The sequence below is a fragment of the Microcaecilia unicolor genome, chromosome 6 (genome assembly GCF_901765095.1).
Source record: "Microcaecilia unicolor chromosome 6, aMicUni1.1, whole genome shotgun sequence".
Taxonomy (NCBI): domain Eukaryota; kingdom Metazoa; phylum Chordata; class Amphibia; order Gymnophiona; family Siphonopidae; genus Microcaecilia; species Microcaecilia unicolor.
Window position 1 is genome coordinate 116269198 of NC_044036.1, and position 19335 is coordinate 116288532.

General features: G+C 42.9%; 1 protein-coding gene across 1 annotated transcript in view; it reads right to left on the reverse strand.

Moving 5' to 3' along the window:
* The window catches only part of OLFML2B (olfactomedin like 2B), a 69438-nt gene that overhangs the window by 20593 nt on the left and 29510 nt on the right, over positions 1 to 19335 (reverse strand). The window contains exon 4 of the mRNA XM_030207652.1: positions 2124 to 2300. Within this exon, the coding sequence (XP_030063512.1) occupies positions 2124 to 2300 (177 nt within the window). The remainder of the gene's footprint in view (positions 1 to 2123; positions 2301 to 19335) is intronic.

Here is a 19335-nt window from a genome sequence, read left to right on the forward strand (position 1 = left end):
ACAATTGCTACATGACATGTTGAATTTTTTAAAAAATATATATGTATTTACTACCTGGCTCCTGTAGTTGTATGGGGCCACGGGGGAGTGCTACTGCTGCTACAGTGACTGCAATCAATTGACTCCCCAAGAAGAACCGACTTCAAATCATAGACCTGGCCGGCAGGGCACCATGCACAGGTAGGCACAGTGTGGACTTGAAGCTGCACCCGCGACCTTTCCCATGCGGCACTGTGTGCGCCAGCACAACGCCATTGTGCCATGCGCAACTGCGCACTGCGGGCCCCGGATGGGCCGGGGGGGTAGAGATACAGCAGTGTGATGGCGTGGTGGTGCACGCATGGCGCGTGCAGCTGAGGTTGCTTGCTGTAAATCAAGAAGAACAGTGACCGCAACTCCGCGAGACTGTGTTTAGCGCACCGCGAGATTACACGAGGCCCGGCGTCGCGCGCTGGCTGAGGAGGAGGAGCTGCCAGTGAGTGCCGACTGATAAGAAAAGCATGTGGGAGGTGGCTGAGCGGGCCGCCGCCGTGGGGGAAGAAAGAAACTAAGGCTGTGGCAACAGTGTGGCTGCTCAACTGCTGTAAAACTGGGTGGGCCTGAGCTGAGATTGGGTGGGCCTGGGCCCACCCGTAGCTATGCCCCTGGATCAGATGTGCTAGCATGAGGGTGGAGAGTAGGGGAAAAATCAAATGTGCTATTGAGGGGCATCATTAGTGACCCGGCAGCCGTGATGGAGGGCACACAATGCCAGGGGAGAATAATCATCAGGTACAGACCTTGGCATTGGCACATGACCCTTACAGCAGGAACTTATGGATACCTATAGACAGATGTAAATGTTGTCTACATTTCTTCCTAGCTATATGTATTCCCCTTGTTAGATGCGGAATCCATGACAATGTGGTAGGTTCGCCCTGGCCATTCCCTCTCCCCATCCCTACCATGCCTCTTGGTAATGCAAACATGTGGAACATCACCACATGTAAATAACCTCCTTTCTACACATGAAGAAGCTGTAATTTACATATGTGGGCCATGTTGAATATCCTTATTTAGCAGTGACTGCTGGTGCTGTCCTAACTTTATTTGCCCAGTTTGCAGCAGCGGCCAAAAAAGCAAACAGGATGCTATGAATTATTAGGAAAGGGATGCAAAATAAGACCAAGAATATTATAATGCCTCTGTATCGCTCCATGGTGTGACCTCATCTTGAGTACTGCGTTCAATTCTGGTCACCATATCTCAAAAAAGATATAACAGAATTAGAAAAGATTCAAAGAAGAGTGACCAAAATGATAAAGGGGATGGAACTTCTCTTGTATGACGAAAGGCTAAAAAGGTTAGGGCTCTTCAGCTTGGAAAACAGGTGGCTGAGGGGAGATATGATTGAGATCTACAAAATCCTGAGTGGTGTAGAACAGGTAAAAGTGAATCGATTTTTTACTCTTTTAAAAAGTACAAAGACCAGGGGACACTAAATAAAATTACATGAAAATACTTTTAAAATAAACAGGAGGAAATACTTTTTCACTCAACAAATAGTTAAGCTCTGGAACTCGTTGCCGGAGGATGTGGTATCAGCGGTTTGTGTATCTAGGTTTAAAAAGGTTTGGACAAGTTTCTGGAGGAAAAGACCACAGTTTGTTATTGAGATGGACATGGAGGAAGCCACTGCCTTGGTAGCATGGAATGTTGCTGCTATTTGGGTTTCTGCCAGGTACTTGTGAACTTGCCACTGCTGGAAACAGGATACTGGGCTAGATGGAACATTGGTCTGACCCAGTATGGCTAATCTTATGATCTTAACAGATTGAACATCGCCACTAACGCCCTCATTCAGCCTATGAACTGCCTCTGCGCTATTTGGATAAAGAAAGGAAGTCTTCAATAATTTTTAGCAGCATCATATGGATAATGACTCTGCAATTCACTGACTGACCCCAGCCAACGGTGCTTACCTGGATAGGAGATGTGCTACCTGGATAAGTGCTTTTGAATAGCATGCCATTCATATATAATTCACTGTTTAGCAACTGCACAGTATCATACACACTGGAAATCTATATGTATGACCTGCATTTCTCCATCATGGGCCCATAATCAGGTCAACCATATAATACCTCATTGTGAGTGTATGCGGCAGCTGCATCTCTCTGCAGGATCCTTCTGTACTCAGGTCGCTCTTCTAATACTCGCTCTGTACAGTTTTCCTTATCTTTCTTTTTCAGTTCACTGAGGATACCATCAACCTCACCCTTGATGTGTTCATGTTCCTTGGTCAGATTTTGGGAAATTACCTGGAGGGGTGAGAAATACATCAGGTCCTAAAGAACTTTGCATAAATAATGTAGTTTTTGTGTTAGTCTTCTTTAAAGGTAAAAAATAGAAACCAGCAACAACAAAAAACAAGGAAAATAAGATGATACATTTTTTATTGGACTAACTTAACACACTTTTTGACTAACTAAGAGGGTCTTTTACAAAGGCACGGTAGCATTTTTAGCACGTGCTAATCATTAGCGCACGCTAAACACTAGACACCCATAGGAATATATGGGCGTCTCTAGTGTTTTAGCGCATGCTTATTTTTAGGCGTGCTAAAACACTAGCGTGCCTTTGTAAAAGGATATCTCAAATCTTTTCTGTTTGATCTTTGATCATGATCCACTGAAGGGATGGGCTGGTGTTTTAAATTTATGGGAACAGACTGCTGTTTTTTTGGACTATCTTAAAGTTCTCTCAAATCTGTGAGTCACTGTAGAGTTACTCTACCTTTCATAACTGCAAACTTACTAAAACTAAAAAAAGAAGGGGGGGGGGGGGGTATTTTCAAAGCACCACAGGCATCTCAGTCATCTAAGCCAGGATTTACTTGGCAAAGTTAAGATGATTTTTACACAGTCTAGCTGAAGGAGCAAGAATTTTAGCCTGGAAATTAGACTCAGATCTTCTGTCCAGCATTTCCACAATAGTTACTGAGCCAGCCGAGTGGGTTGTTTTAGGACACTAACAATTCATCCCAAACCTCAGAATCTTCTGCTTTAAACATAGAAAAGTAAAGTGATTTCTGTATTAGTCCACAGAAAATGTGAGTATGGAAGGCGTTGTAAAGGAAAAAGAGATCTGCTGCTGTTGGTGCTTCCTTTCTGCAGCGCTAATGAAGCTGCCTGTGACAGTATGTGTGAGGATGATCCACCAATAACACGGAAAGAGCTGGGACTCCGGGAGCAGGTACCTGGGCCTGAGCATGGCCTGCCAGGCTCTTCTTACAGGGAAAAAAAAAGCCCTCAGCACTTCTGAAGATGCCAGTATTCCACTCCTCCCCCACTAGGGAACAAACACACACCTGCAGAACGTTGAGCCCCAAAGCGGCTCACGGACCATCACCACTGAGCCAAAGGAGCTAGGAAGAAGGACAGAGAGGCCACTACCATCTTCAAAGCACCGCACTGCTCAGAGTCACTGACTGTATTGTGTGGCTCTGCAGCTGTGATTGGTCAGGGAACTCCTGATTGGCACTCCGAGTTACTCCTCGCATGGGGCCTTCAGTGGAATTAGTGAATCACTAACTGTTTTTTTTTTTTTTTTGCTGTTGTTTACCTTTTGCAGATCAGCGATTGGTTGCTGGCATGAAGACAGTAACCAATCGCTGACCTGCAAAAGGTAAACAATAATATTAACCTCTCTCATAATATGCTAATATATCAACCTAAGCGTTTATTGTACTTCTGTATTATGTACTAGACTTCTACAAATCTAAATTTTGTAACTGCCTTTTTAGCAATATGTAAGCCAGATTGAACCTGCCATACGGTGGGAAAATGTGGGATACAAATGCAATAAATAAATAAACAACAGCAACAAAAAAAGCAGCTAGGAATTCACCAGTTCTACTGAAGGCCCTGAGGGGAGCTCAGGAGGTGGAGTCGCTTTCCTGTTGCCATGCCAAAAAAAAAAAAGTTTATATGTTTGTAGGTGAGACTTTTTTATTGGACTAACTCATCAGTGCAGTAAGCATTTTTTTTGAGAGCTAAACTCTCCTTACCGGGTCAGTAAAGAGGTTGTGCCATTACACTAGCTTTCAATCTCTAGCTAGTCCTAAGGTTGTCTGCATATGCCAGGAAACTGTGGGTTGGCATTTTAATTACTCAGTAGAGTCTCATTGGAGGGATGGGGGCAAGCAGGGCTTAACAGAGGTGACAATTAATTGAGACAATTTTGCGACAGTTGTGCATCAATCATATCAAAATGCTTAATGTTTAAAAATACTTGATAATACCGCTTTCCATCAGGCAAAGTGGTTTACATATTTAAATTAACAAAGAAAAATTTAAGTAACTACAAATTCAATTCAATAAGTAACAGAAGATAGAAAAAAGTGATAGAAAAGAACAAAGAAAAAAAAAAAACCACACATGACAAAACAAGAAGTATTTTTTGACCCATGAACAGCCTCAACAGGGAACGCAAGGGAAAATCAATGAGATCTTTCCAGTTTTTACTAATTTGTACTGAAATTCTGAATAACCACATATGTAGTAAATTACAGAGAGAATGATGGATGACTTCTTAAACATAAATCACCTATCCCTCTTTCTCTGTAATTTGCTGCATTTGAATGTCAGTCAGTGTCAGTCACGCTCCAAACACATAGTTCTGTGGCATTTTCAAGAGACATGAAGGGACATTTTAAATTACCTTCCCAATAGGTGATTAGAGGTGTATACATGCATTTTTATAAGTTATAATAAAAATACCCCCTTCATGATTGGACCAGACATTTTGGATAGGATTAGTTGGGCTCTGATATTGTGTCTGTATTCTCGTTTCTATTGAGTGATTCTCATTTTACTGTATGTTTTTAAATTTGTGCATATTATATTATGGGGCTCATTTTCAAAAGAGAAAACATCTCAAAAATGGCATCATTTTTCTCTGAAAAACATCCGGATCACGATTTTTGAAACTTGGATTTCAGATGTTTTTCTCTGTAATCTATGTAAATGACAAGGGGGCCTGTTGGGGCGGGATTTGGGCGTACCCAAAATGTGGACGTTTTTCTGCCAATATGGAGAAAAGCAAAAATGTGCAGGGCTAAAATTTAGAAAACTTTTGTTCTAGACCTGTTTCAATCATGCTTAGCACACATTATCTGCCATGAGACCCATTTTATTCCTAATCTTTAGTAAAAGACCCCCTTAATTAGCAACAGTACTGTTTTATTGTGATGCTTTATTAGAATCCATATGGGAGTGCGGTGTTTGTTTTACCTTATCTTACCAGATAGAACTGAAGCTGTATGGTATGGGGCTTTCTATTGCTTACAAAGCTTTAATAGCTTGTTTGTTTATTTTCCACATTCTCACAAAAAAATACACAGGGTTGCTTACAGTATCAAATACCATGCAGTACTCCAGCTGTCATTAAATACAACATGAATAAACATCAAATACCCAGAATAAAAGTATCAATCACACAGATATACCTAGACAATAAAATAACCCACCATCCCAACATTCCACCCAACATCATCCTTCTTCAAGTGACCTCCTCTATGAACACAGATTAATACATAAATACAAATCAAGGAACCACTCAAAAACCTACAGACCTTAAAACCAATCCAACAAAAATATCTATCAGAAATATGACCAACATTCTTGATCTTAACCAATCCAAGTCCACCCCTCAAAAATATGATTGACCTTATCCAAAACATAAGATTACGTAGAAGTCACCAATTAACGCCAAACAGAAGCACAAAGAAACTACTTAGCAACTATAGTTTTTCTCACCAATGTAGGCTTCAATAGTTTACAAAAGATAAGATGGTCCTCAATCAAACAAACTTCCCAAGGAAGACTATTCCATAGCAGAGGAGCACAGCAGAAGGTTCTCATTTTTTGTGACCCAGGTCAAGAAGAGCCCTTTTGAGTAATATATTGGCTTTAGTATGAACTCAATGGCTGATGGCTTGATATACAGTCATGCTACAAGGGATATCATTTTCCCTGGCAGATATACTGTTTTATGTAATAATGTGAGTGTGATGTTGACCGGCTTTTACTACTGGGATTGATGTCAGAAGAGGAGTTTGTGATGTCACTAAGATTATAAAAAGAGATGTTTGGGAGAGATTTTTTTCTTTTTTCTGCCAAGCTGTCAAGAGGGAGCACGTGGCTCCTGCAGTTCAGACCTAGGTCCTGAATAAAAGAAAAGCAATGGGTTTGTAGTTCTTCGCCTCTTTGTCAAAGAAAAATCGAGGGGTTGCTGTAGTCCTGTGACCAGTGGTGGTTGGAGTCCACTGGAGTAGAAGGTGAGACGTGTGTTCCTTCATTCAAGGCTGGGGTGCCTGAAGGGAACAAATACCAGGTTAGGGAATCTTTTACATGGCAAAAGATAGAATTCCTGGGTGTGAAAATGTTTTTCGGAGATTGCTTAAGTCTCTTCACGGTTCACCTTGTGCAGCATTTTGCAGGTTCCAGAAGGCGTTCCCTGCCTAGAAATAAGTGGAATAATGGAGAGGTCCTTTTACAAAGGTGTGCTAGCGTTTTTAGTGCACGCTGATTAGACTGCACTAAACACTAGAGACACTCATATGAAATATATGGGTGTTTCTAACATTTAGCATGTGCTTATTTTTAGCATGCACTAAAAACAATAGCACGCCTTTGTAAAAGGATCCCGAAGTACAGAATCCTGACAAAGGAGATTACAGTATCTGGATGGGAAGTGGAGAGGAGAAATCTCATGAAAGAAGATGACAAAATGCGTGCCAGTGCCACATTATTTGTCATTTTGCTTTCTGTGTCTGTGAAGCTAGCAACTTGTTTTATTTCTTATTTCAATCACTCCATAAAGACTATTGGGTCAATACTATCTGGTACCAGCAACTGGTATCTGGTAAGTGCTACTGACCAGGATATTCAGAGAAGCTATCCAGATAGTGCTGGGGCAGAGCATGGGTGGAGCCCAGGCAATCCTACAATTGATCTGGCTAGCACCGATATTCAGTTCGCCATCTAGATAACTTATCCAATAATTTATGTTAGTAAAAAGACTCCTAACTTATCTGGATATGGTGGCATGCAGTCAGGGCTTTCAAGGGATTTAGTGAATCTCCAGCCCTGTTATGACGCTGCTCTCAGTTCTAATTTCTGTACCTGCCTACAGCGTACCATACTTAGTTGCACATTAGCCAGGAGGAGCTGTTTCATGCCTTTTCTGAAGCCTCATCTCCTCAGGTTACTGTAGTTCCGCCAGACCAGTACTACCATCAGTGATGTAGCCAGGAGTTTTTGACAGGGAGTGTGAAAGTGAGATCTTCCAATCATGAGCCTTCTGACTGCCTCTTTGTGTATTCCATGTCTCATTCTGGTGCTCCAATAGCCTCTCTCTCTGGGAATTTCAAGCCTCATTCTGATGCTCCAGTAGCCTCTCTTGATGTATTCCAAACCTCTTTCTGCAGACATGCAAAGTCAGTTCACATGCATTCAGCGTGTGACACACGCAGTCGGTCCCTTCTCCAGCTCACACGCTTAAGGGGCCCAATCTCACGCATTGGCGTCCTCTCTGTCCCCCTCCCCCACACCAGCAATCCATACCTCTCCTCTTCTTTTAAAGGTTCTTCTTGCCACGATCCAGCCGGCACTCTCAGCATCAGCAATAGCACTGTAGCACACAGACTGCTTCAGCCAATCCAAGGGGCCTTCCTTCAGCTGTGTCCCACCCTTGCTGAAGGAAGGCCCTGGGATTGACTGAAGCAGCCTGCTATTGCTGAGAGTGCTGGCACTGCATAGATCATGGAAAGAAAAACTTTTAAAAGAAGAGGAGAGGTACTGGATTGTGGGAGGGGGAGGACAAAGGAGAGAGATGCTGCATAAGGGGAGGGGCAAGGAGGGAGACAGATGCTGCATGGTGGGGGTACAAGGAGGGCGAGAGGTGCTGCACTGCGGGGGCAATGAGGGAAATGTGTGCTGTATCTGGGGGGGCAAGGAGGGACAAAGGTGCTGCATCATAGGGGGTAAGGACACAGGTGCTGCATGGGGGGGGGGGGGGGGGGGGTTAAGGAAGGAAATAGGTGCTGGACAGGGAGGTCAGGTAGGGAAGAGAGAGAGATCCATTGAGGGAGGTGAGGAACAAAGGGGGCACAGAGAGGGAAAGAGGTGCTGGACTTTGGGGGGGGGGAACACAAGAAAGAAGAGAGGTGCCAGGTCCTGTGAGGAAAGAAGGAAGAGGGAGAAGTGCTGGTCCTGCTAAAGGGAGACAGAGCAGGAGTCAGGAAACACTTGCTGCACCCTAGGGGGAGAGGAAGGGGGAGGAAAGAGAGAGAGAGAAAGATGCTGGCTGGAGGAGAGATACAGGAGGGGAAGGAAGAGAGAGAGAGAGGGAGAGATGCACGGGGGGGGGGGGGGGGGTAGTGAATAGGGACACAGAAGAGTTTTTAATGTGTGCTAACAATAGAGATACCCATTATATTAGTATGGGTGTCTCTAGCGTGCACTCATTTTAGTGTGTGCTAAAACATTTGCGTGCCTACGGCGCAGCTTAATAATCAGGTCCCTTAATTTTTATTTTCTTATTCAATATTAGCATAGCAAGCAGCCTGAGCCAACAGATTTATTTTCCACTGAACTTTGAATGAACTTGGCAGCTAATAGTTTGCTGAACTGGACAATGTTGGCACATTTAGATTGACACTGGACAGAACTTCTGCATGAAGGAAGCCCTTCCCTCATTATTCAATACTTTCTCTGTGAAACACACCCTTCAAATGACACAATGATTTTTAGAACTAATTACTACTCTAACCGATGAAATCAATACTTCCTCTTTGTACATCCGTACGCTACACAAGCCAGCATGTTTAAAAATATAAGTGAGATCAAATAAAAATGCTACAAAGTGAATAGAGCAGCTCATAGGTTTGCTTGCTTTGTTTTGGTGGGGATGACTGCTGCGCAAAGGAGAGGGAAAGGGAGACCAGCCTAATTGGCTTCAGCATTTTGGCACTATCCTGTCTCCTGTTATCTAACCTCATTGGTTACAAGCTTTACTCTGGGAGCACTGGGAGTGTATGCGCAACAAACACACCTTGTACAGATACGCCACTGACCACCAGCTGCTGCATTTCTTTCCTACCCCAGCCTCAAATATCAACATCTTACTTGTATCCAACCCAGAGTCCTGAAACCACTTGCTGCTTCTCTCCTAGATGCTCTTCCTATGACTGCCACGGCCCTTTGTGTGCCTTTTGTGCTGCCAGCTAAAAGCAGGTCAGGCCAGGCCGGCTTAGCTGGTTGAAGGAAGAAAAGAGAGGCATCATCATCATCAAAGGTAGGAGGAGAAGAGACTTGTTATTAAGTCAAATGCCTTTTTTGGGCCTTGTCAGTTGAGAGGTAGGCTAAAATGTAGAGTGTTCATAAGTTTTCAACTTAGGCTACTGTTTTCTCTCTCTCACCTCTAGTGAAGGAAAAGTTTAGTTGGGGAAGGGTGAGTTTTCCATTGGGTTTTGGATAAGGAATACTCTCCAGGGTTTGTATGGCGTGAAAGCGGATTTACAGACACATTCCGGTGCTCAGTCCTCCCTCAATATGTGTGAGTAGATTCACTGCCTAAGAAAGGAGGGAAATGGAAAGGGGGGGGGGGGGGGAATATATACAGCTAATTCTATATGTCTTATTAATGCATACAGATGAATATAATTCTGTTGTCATCTTAAATAATGCATTTTGTTACTTAATGCTTTTGAAAGAAAAGCTTGTTCTCCGAGCTGAGGCATGTCATCCATTCATCTCCTCATTGCAGTTACTGTAAATGATTTTTAAAGAAATCCCTGTTGGATGCTGTACAAAATGCATGACTTTCTGAACTTGTAACTATTTGTATGTTTTGTTTTATTTTTTTTTCAATGTAATAAGACAATAATTAGCTGTTGTTTTATAATACTATAAATCTATTCGACATCTCTTATTATCTCCCCAGAAGGAACTGCGTTTTTTTTCAGAAAATTTATGTAAAACAGCAACCAGTTCTATGTGGCAAAACATTTTCATGGCTTTAAAGTGAGCCAACAGTAAATCAGCACAAACAGTTCTGTGGCCTTCAATTGAAACTGTCTGATACTGTAGCATACAGAGAGAAAAGTTTAGGGCGCATGTGGAGAAAGAGAAAAGGAGTGGGGACAATGGGATTTAAAGGGGTGAGTGTAGAGTGGGGTTGGGTCTTAGAATGATGAAAAATGGGGGGGAGGCAGAAAGAGGTAGAGAGGGAAAGGTAGGAGAAGGAAGGGGCTGGGATGCAGAGGGGAGAGTTTGGGGTGGCAGGTGAGGTAAAGGAAGAGGACAAGGTGAGGGCAGGATGGAAAGAGAGTAGAGTGGGGGAACTAAAGGGAGGGGAAAAGAGGGTGGGAAGGAGATGACGGGCAGAGTAAGGAACAACCTGTACACAAGAAGGAAAGAATGAAAGGATGGAGCAAAAGGTAATGGGTGGAGTCAGAATAGGAAGAGGGTATGGCAACAGGAGGGCAATAGAAGGTAGTGGAGAAGTGAAAGGTTGGCAGAAGAGAGGACTGGGGACAACAAGATAAGGGAGTGTTATAAGAAGGGTTGGGAGACAAAAGTGGGGGAAGCACAAGGGTTAAAGAAAGGATGCTGCTGGGTAAAGTATGCAGGGGGAAAGCAGATTAGGAAGGGATATAAGTGGTTTTTCCTGATCTCTCCCGAGAGACACAAAGAAGAAGGAAAGATTTTCTACTATTAAAAGCAAGAGTCCTACAATTAGGTGGGACCTTTACTCTTAAGTTTCCATGTAAATGTCATATTTCCTTACAATCCACTAATTATATTTTTTTTGAACCTGGAAAACTTAAAATATTTATAGCTAGTAAGGAGTAGTCTGGCGTTAACTTGAACTGTATTTATCGGCTGCCCCGACTTGAGTCCTTGCCCTTTCTTGATTAAGATTTATTTGTATTTTGGTAGATTGAGGTGGGATACCACTTCATTTTTGGTGTTTATACATGTACCTATATCTTGGATCAATAATTTGTGGTCTAATATAATATATCGTTTTTTCCTTTTCTTTCTTTTTTTTCCTCTTCTGAAACATTTCTATGAAAATTAGACTTTTGTAATGCCAATTTATGTTTATGATATAAATGTAATGAAAAATCAATAAATAAATAATTAAAAATAAAAGGAAGGGATATAAGTGGTATTTCTGTGGGATGGAGGCTGTTATATTGGGACTACCAAACCCCTCCTGTCTCAGTGGTATAGGAGGTGTTATTTTGAGTTTGCCAAACCCCTCTTGTTGTGTTCATTGGAGGAGGAAGGGCTTATACTGGGGCTGCCTAGAAGCTCCTGGTGTTTTGTTGGAGTGGAAGGTGTTCTGTTGGAGCCTCCATTGCTAGAGAGGGAGGTATTATTTCAGGGTGTTATTTTTTTTTAAATTTCAATTTAAGTATAAACAAAGGTACCCGGAAAAATATTAGCCCACATCATGGAAAGGAGAACTGTCCTAACATCATCAGAAAAACAGAAAAAGAAAAGGTAAAACACAAAAGCAATAGAGAAAATTCTGAACATCATTCTTCCTGACTTCATCCTAAGGTGATCTTAAAGACAAAACCATCCTAAGCTGACTACTTAACTTCCCTATCTAACAAGAATCTTTCTAGCTGATCTGATTCAAAGGAGACAAATCGAGTAACAGGAAAAGACATTAAATATTTGGAGGGAAACTTTAAGAAAAATGTAGCCCCTAGAGCCAAAACTCTTGACTTAAACTAAGAAACTGTTTTCACCCAGCCTGGGTTGCTCTAGAAACTTCAGGAAATAACAGCTGCTTACCTCCAGATAAAAGGAGATCTTTTTTCTTAAAATAAGCTTTCAAAACCATTATCTTATCTACATCTAGGTCAAAAGAAACCAGCAGAGTGTCAAGTAATATCATCCTGTGAACTCTCTAAAAATGAGGTGAATTCTCCATCATATTATGTTGAGATGAGAAAATATCCCTCTGTCCCTCCCTCCAACCCCCCCCCCCCCCCCCCCCCCCACCGCTGTGATTCAAATACTCTGTTTGGCAGATAATAACATTTAGAAATCAAAATAGAATCAGCATTAGACAAATCCAATGCTTCTTGAGCCCCTCTTTATTGTATTTTTATTTATTTTACAGTATTTGATATACCACCTTTCATGTTTTGTCATCAAATGAAAAGTTGGAAGGGCTCTGTTGGGGCCACTTAGGTACAAACATAGAATAGACACCTTCTAGGCACCTAAATATAGGTACTGAATAAACAAAAGATCTTGAACACAGCCAAGCTGGCCACAGAAACGCAATGTGGCTTCTCAGGTGCACCAACATGTAATGGAGAGGATTAAAAGTACATAGAGTCAAAGTACACAAGTATACTTGTCTCAGGAATGAGACAAGTATACTTTATTGATGACGCGCCGTGTTTCAGTGTAACCCAGCGCCTTCCTTGGGTCAATTCCACCAGGCAATACTAACTGCTTGAGTGGTTGCTCACAATGCAGTGACTCATCACATTGAAAATCCGCACTAAAGAGAGAAATTGTTCCTGGTGCGAGCAAGATGCCGAACACCCATGTCAGGTCATCAATAAAGTGTACTTGTTCCATTCTTGAGAGCCCCTTGTGCTTCTTTTTTGGACATCTTCTGATATGGAGGAATTACAGAGTATCCATAATGCTGTAGAAGCAGAACAGAAAAGATTACAGGAAACCATTGAACAGCAGGTAAGACAATTGAGTGCCTAGTCCCTGGGAAGGGACCCTGCAGACAGGAATACAAACAAGGCTGGAAGAGCTCCAGGCCTTAGAAACCTCCTTAAGCTACAGAGAGGAGCAGCTGGAGAAGGAGAGAGAGTGGTCACAGAGCCAGAATGTATGACTGAGAGCCCAGTTGAAGGCTAAGACCCAGGAAGTCCTGTCTCTAAACTTTGACAGAGAGCAGGAAGTCACAGAGTTGAGGAACTGTCTGAATCAGAAGACAGAGGGAGGTTACCCAGATGCAGGAGCAGGTAACCTGTATGAAATCCTCCACTTAGACACTGCAGACGCAGGCAGAGGGGCTGCTTGTTGAAGTGGAGAAGACAAAGAAACTCAACCTGGGTTGCAGAGGAGCAAAGGGAGAAGGCCCTGGCTGCAGTTAGCCAGCCAGTCATGTGAGGGGTGCTGGCGGCTGGAACTTCAGGTGGTAGGGCTGCGCTGCAAGGAAGCCCAGCTCAAAAGAAAGAAAGTATTACATGCTGGAGGAGGAGAAAGCCAGTTGTGCAAGAGTAAAGAAAGGATGCAGGAACTGCAAGGACAGTTGGAGAGGAGTGTGCCACCAGACCAAGTCAAAGAAATGCAGAAAGGGCTGACCAGGAGGTAGCCAATAAAGTTAAGCTATTGGAAGGCAAGGATGGAAAGCTGATACAGCAGTAACAAGCGGTCCAGGAGTTTAAGGACCAGGTTAGCCTATTGACAGTCCAGACTGAGGACTATTGGGCCAAAGCAGAGGCTGAAGTAGAGCAGCTGCAGCAAAATTTGGCAGCAACAATGCCATGGTGGTAGTATACTGAGCTGCAGGGGCAGCTAACTGAAGTCTTGCAAAGTTGTGAGGAACTGGAAGCAAGGACACGGGTTTTGGAGGACCTGAATGCTCTAGAGTGAAGTGCAAGAGTTGAGCATCCAAGAAGAGGGAGCCTGCGAGAGAGAGAGAGAGAGAGAGAGAGAGAGAGAGAGAGAGAGAGAGAGAGAGCAGCCCATCTAGTCTATCATGCTGGCAGATGAATGGTTTATTGACACGGGAACTATCAAAAATGCAAGAAAAGGTGTGCATAGAGAAATTTTTGCATTTTAAGTCCCTCCTTAAAACCCAATTTTTTACTCTGGCTTTTGACTTTTTGCCTCTGGCAAACTAACAGTAAAGACTGGCTTTCCTATGCAGAAACAATGTCTCAGTTTTATTGTTGCATGGTGCTCTTGAATGATTGAGTCTGGCCTATTTACCTTTGGTGTTCCTTTTTATTCTATTTTTTAAAAATCATTTTTCAAGCGATAAACTTGTACAGAAAGGTATTCTATTACAAATATATAGGAAAAACCCCACACACAATAGATACACTCAAGTCCCCTAATATTGATCCAAGATTACATATATATGTCTATTTTAGAAGAAATTGTTTTTCAGGAAATAATAGAATCTGTCTAACAATTGAATGTCTTTTATTAACAGAGCTCAAAAGTAAATATAATTAAATCATTTACATTCTACTCCAATGATCTTTTAGCCACAAGGAATTCCGTAAGATGTGATGGTTCATAAAATATATATATAACCGACTGGTAACAAACTATGCATTTACATGGGTAATGCAGGTAAAAGGTTGCACCAATCTGAAGGACTCCTAACTTTAGTAACAAAAATTGCTGTCATCTTCTCTGAGTCTCTTTACATACGTCCGGAAATACATGTGTTTTGAGACCTAAAAATTCCTTATCTTTGTTCTTAAAGAACATTTTCATAAACCACACTTTATCCAAAGTTAAAGCCACAGTTGCCAATAACGTAGATGAAGAAACCAAATCTGTATCCGAAGCTTCCAAAATTGCTGACACATTCAAAGAAGGTTCAGCTTGTTGTGCAGTCAATTGGCCTTCTGTTGGCTTATTTGGTATATAGTATACTTGAGAGAAAGGGGGAATAGCTTCATCCGTAACCCCAAATATTTCCTTAATATATCTATTCAGCATTTCCCTCGGTATAACCGATATTACTTTGGGAAAATTCACAAATCTTAAATTATTTGTTCTCAGGGAATTTTCCAAAGATTCAATTTTTCGTCACATATTAGTTGTATCTTTTATAATAGTTGTTTGAATTGTTTGAGTCTTTACAAGTTCTTCCTCCTGGGTTCCTAATTTTGCCAAAGTTTTTTTCAAATCAAAATCTGCCGTTTTTACTTCCTCTTCAAATTTTCTCAATCGGGCCTCTAAAGCCTGGGTTTGAGGACATAATACCTTACCCAGGTTAACAATTAAAGCCAAAGATTGTCAAGAGTTACTTCAGCTGGCTTTTCCTCTAAAAAAGTCCGAAAATTCAAAGCTTGTACCTTGTCAGGTGATGTTTTAACAACATCAATCTCCTCTCTTGTAGCCAAGTGAAACTCCGCAGAATTAGTTGTCCCCTCCAGAGCTTGTTCTTCCTCGCTCTCCAGTAGTTGCTCCTGGACCTCCCGTCGTTCCCTTCCAGCTTCGCGATGCCGACTTTGGAGAGCTAGCGCTCTGGGGCTGCGGGGGAGGAGCTCTTCGGTCTGGGCTTAGAGTAACTTCCAACACCAGTGGTGTTCTAGAATCTCCATTCCCTCTGGGTGCCGCAAACATGTCACCTTCCAAACCAAATGACATTCTGGACCTCCACAAAAATGGATCAAGAGGACCAACCGTCAAGGTGTGTGGCCAGCCAGGGGTCGCAACGGCCGCCGACTTCCCCCTATGCTTCAGCATTGTAAACAAGTATGAGGAACACGGAGTATCACGACAGGTTCAATCCGCCATCTTGGACCCCCTTTTTGTTCTATTTTATTTTTATTATTACTTATTTGTTTTGTGAACCGCTGTGACCTTTTGTTTAGAAGTGGTAGTATATTAAGCAAACCAATAAACATAAACATAGAGTAGAAGGCCAGCTGATCCAGATGAAAGTCTCCAGGGGGGAGACCTTGAAGGAGTTGGAGTATATGGCTACCTAGCTACCAACTGAGAGAAATCAACAGAAGAGCAAAAGAAAGCAGCGGATACAAAGGGCTCATATCCTGACTCACACCAGGGAGGTATCTCTCCAAATGGAAAATTAAAGAAACAATTAGAGGAAGAATCAGGAATCATGAAGGGCCTTGCTGATGCCTTGCAGATAGCCAGCTAAGAGCTTGAGGAGGCTTATATGCAAAGTGCCCTGGACGCCAGGGGGTGCTGCTCCAAGAGGTTCAGTGGCGAACCAGGTGTGTGGTAAATGGGAACCCACATCTGAGGGGACATACTGGATAGAGAGTGGCCTGACCAGTACTGAGAAAGAGGGACAGTCCAGTGTCCCTGAGTTCTGGAGAACAGACACCAAAAATGAGAGTGTATTAAGTGAGTTGCTACAGGACTATGAGGAAGCCACCTTGAAGCAGCAAAAAGACATAACTGAAGTTCTCAGAGTGGAAAACCTATGAGTTTCATCCAAAACCATTCCAAAAGGTGGAGAGTTTGAGGGTCCAGCTCAAAAAGGAGTTTCAAGCAAAGGCAACTTTACTGGAAGAACGGCTAAGAGAGACAAGAAGAAAGAGGAAGAAAAGGCAACAAAGAAGTACAGATTGCTAGCTCAGAGTTTGTGCTGCTTCAAGAGCACTGTGAGTTGAAATCCCGAGAGCAGATGATGATGCTGTGATTGGAAGTATCAGGTCAGGAAGCGTGTAACGTGACTAACACTGAGGAGAATGGTCAATCTGACACCCCAGAAGTGGGGGCGACAGTCAAGACTGCTGGCTGGTGGAGTAAGGTACTTCATGGAGATGATGGCAACACTGTGGAGAGAGGGACAGATCACTGCGGGAAGTACTTGTCCCCTGAGCCAAGTGTATGAGGGTGCAGCTCAAGAGTGAGAGATGGATGGCCGAATCCTGATGATGCAAGGACATTGGTGTGATGGGGCCCAATGGCTGCTGTGCGTACTGTGCCCTGACCACATGGTAGTGATGGGCACAGTGCCTGTCTGGGATAGGTGTCTGGGTTTGACCCGTGGACAGGTTGGTGGTCCCCAGGTGTCAGTGGGAGCCCCGGCTACCTTAGCGAGTGTTACCTTCCAACCGCTGTATAGGGTATGGCAAGCGCTCAACCTGGTATGGTTGAGCTGAGGGGGAGGGTATGTGAGGGAGTGAGTGGTATAGCGGCAGGTGGCCCTAGGAACACTCCCTCACTGAAGGTGCAGGTTAACCACCTTACAGCAGGTGGCACTAGAAGGATGCAGCTTAGCTGCCTGAAAGCAGGTAGCACTAAATTGTCAAAGCAGGTCCTGAGTCAGAATGACAGGGCTCCGGAGTCCATCTTGCTCTCCCAATGCCAGCTCTTGCAAGGATGTAGAACTGCTGAGTGATCCTGAGCCTAATGTGGGTGGACCTGTTATCAAGAGATGGGGGCAAGATGGATTCTTAACCAAGGAGAGGAAATATAAAGTTTTAAAAATAACTAAATAGCTCTACTATGCATCTATGCAGCCCCCCCCCCCCCCCCCCCCAGTGGGCCGAGTACTGCCAGAAATTTTGAGCAAATATGAAGGGTTCAGAAATTGCTCCTAGCCTACTAATTTCCTGTCTCTGGCTATGGCAAAGTGAGTTCAGTGGGGTCACCTGTGGGCAAGGTACAGAGGGCACAAAATTAGCTTGGTATGGTCCTGCCTCCTGAGTAGCCTATCTCACAAATAGGAGCTAAATATTTGATTATTATATTGCTGAGGGTTATGTGGGAAATATAGGAGTCCTTTTACTAAGTTGAGGTAAACATTAAAAAATAGATTTTATTTTTTAGCACAGGGGTAGGTCTGGGAGCAGAGAGCAGGTGTGTTCTGTGCTAATTGGTTAGCACAGCTACATTGCCACATGCTAACCAATTAGCGCATGATTACCACATGAGCCCTTACCGTCTATAAAATAAGTGGCACTAGGGGCTCCCATGCTAATGGCCACATACTAATGGGAAAATTAGCACATGGCCATTAATTAACAAAAAAATAGAAAAATCTGCCGTTTTACCGATGTGGTAAAAATGGCCTTAGCGCATGGGAACGACTTGCGTAAGCATGAGTTAAGATCACATTTTACCGCAGTTTAGTAAAAGGACCCCCACAGTGTTTATATTATGTCAAGTCTAATACATGTTTTAATTGCGTACACAAACCTTCTACTGAGGTTTGTACATTATAATGCCTTTGGGATTTTTTTTTTAATTATGAGAGGGTGAGTGATTGTATGTTTTATGGGTTGTTTGTGTGATTTATATTTGTAAATCTGCCTTAAATAAAACAATTATTGTGTAAAAGCAGAATATAGATGCCAAATTAAATTAAAACTAAATTAAGGCTGATTCATTCAACATGGCAGAAGTCTAAGAAATGTGAGTAAAAGAGGGAAATTATTCATCTACGAGTTATACCCCCAAGGATTTAGGTGTAAACTGAGATGCGGTGAGGGTCTAAAGGAGGTGTTCACAAGGGAATAGGGAGCTGCACACTATTGTAACAGTCCAAATCCTCTCCCTACTGGAAAGTTAGAAGAGCAGAACCAAGGCATTGAAGGTTCTCTAAAGTGAAGTAGATTTCCTTTAAGAATTTTTGAGAATACAATACAGTGTGCATGTAATATACACATTTATGGTAAGAAAAAACAACAGAAATCCAGAAGGAGTAGAGGATGACACAAATGACGATCAGCTGTGGATAAGTCAGAAAACCTTTATTAGAAGCACCAGCAATGCAGACCCAACACAGGCAGCTGTGTCAGGGGTCACACGTCTGACTCTAAAAACACAAGCTGGAAATATATCTGGTGCACATAAATAGAACTTGACTGTGCTCAGTGCACTGTGCAAAAGAAATCTAAGCATCGGGAACACCGTCATGAAGCAATATACAAGCTTCATCAGTCACAATACAAAAAAGAATAATGTATAGAAATGTACTTACTGATGTCAGATAACAAATATTTCTATACATGTTATTCTTTTTTGCATTGTAACTGATGAGCAAGCTCTATAAGAGCAGGCTCTATTTTTATTAGATCCCTGCCCTGACGCAGGCATTTGACACCAAATCACAGCCCTTGTCGGAGCCAGTAAAGAGCTCTTAACTATCCCATGCTTGAAAGGCTCTTGGTGCTTTTTTTCTACACCTATGGGCTTTCTTCAAGAGCTCCATTTCTATGCATAAACCCCAATTTTCTGGGGCGTATATCTCAGAATACTGCTGTGTATGTAGAGCAGTGTTCTGAGCCTACAGCAGTGCTTTTCAACCCAGGCCTTGAGGCACACCTAGTTCCATCAGTTCTTCAGGATATCCACAATAGGCGCCATCTCCGTGGGTGCTGTGGGTGCTCGAGCACCCCCAATATTTCACCCACCGGAAGTTCCCTTCGCCAGCCCAGAATTTTAAAAGTCCCTCCCTCCCTCCGAGTTCCAGGCCTAAACCCCTCCCTCCGAGTTTCAGGCCCTCCCTCCCTCTGAGTTCTAGGGCCCGCCTCCCTCCCTCCGAATTTTAAAAGTCATCTTACCTCGTTGGGGT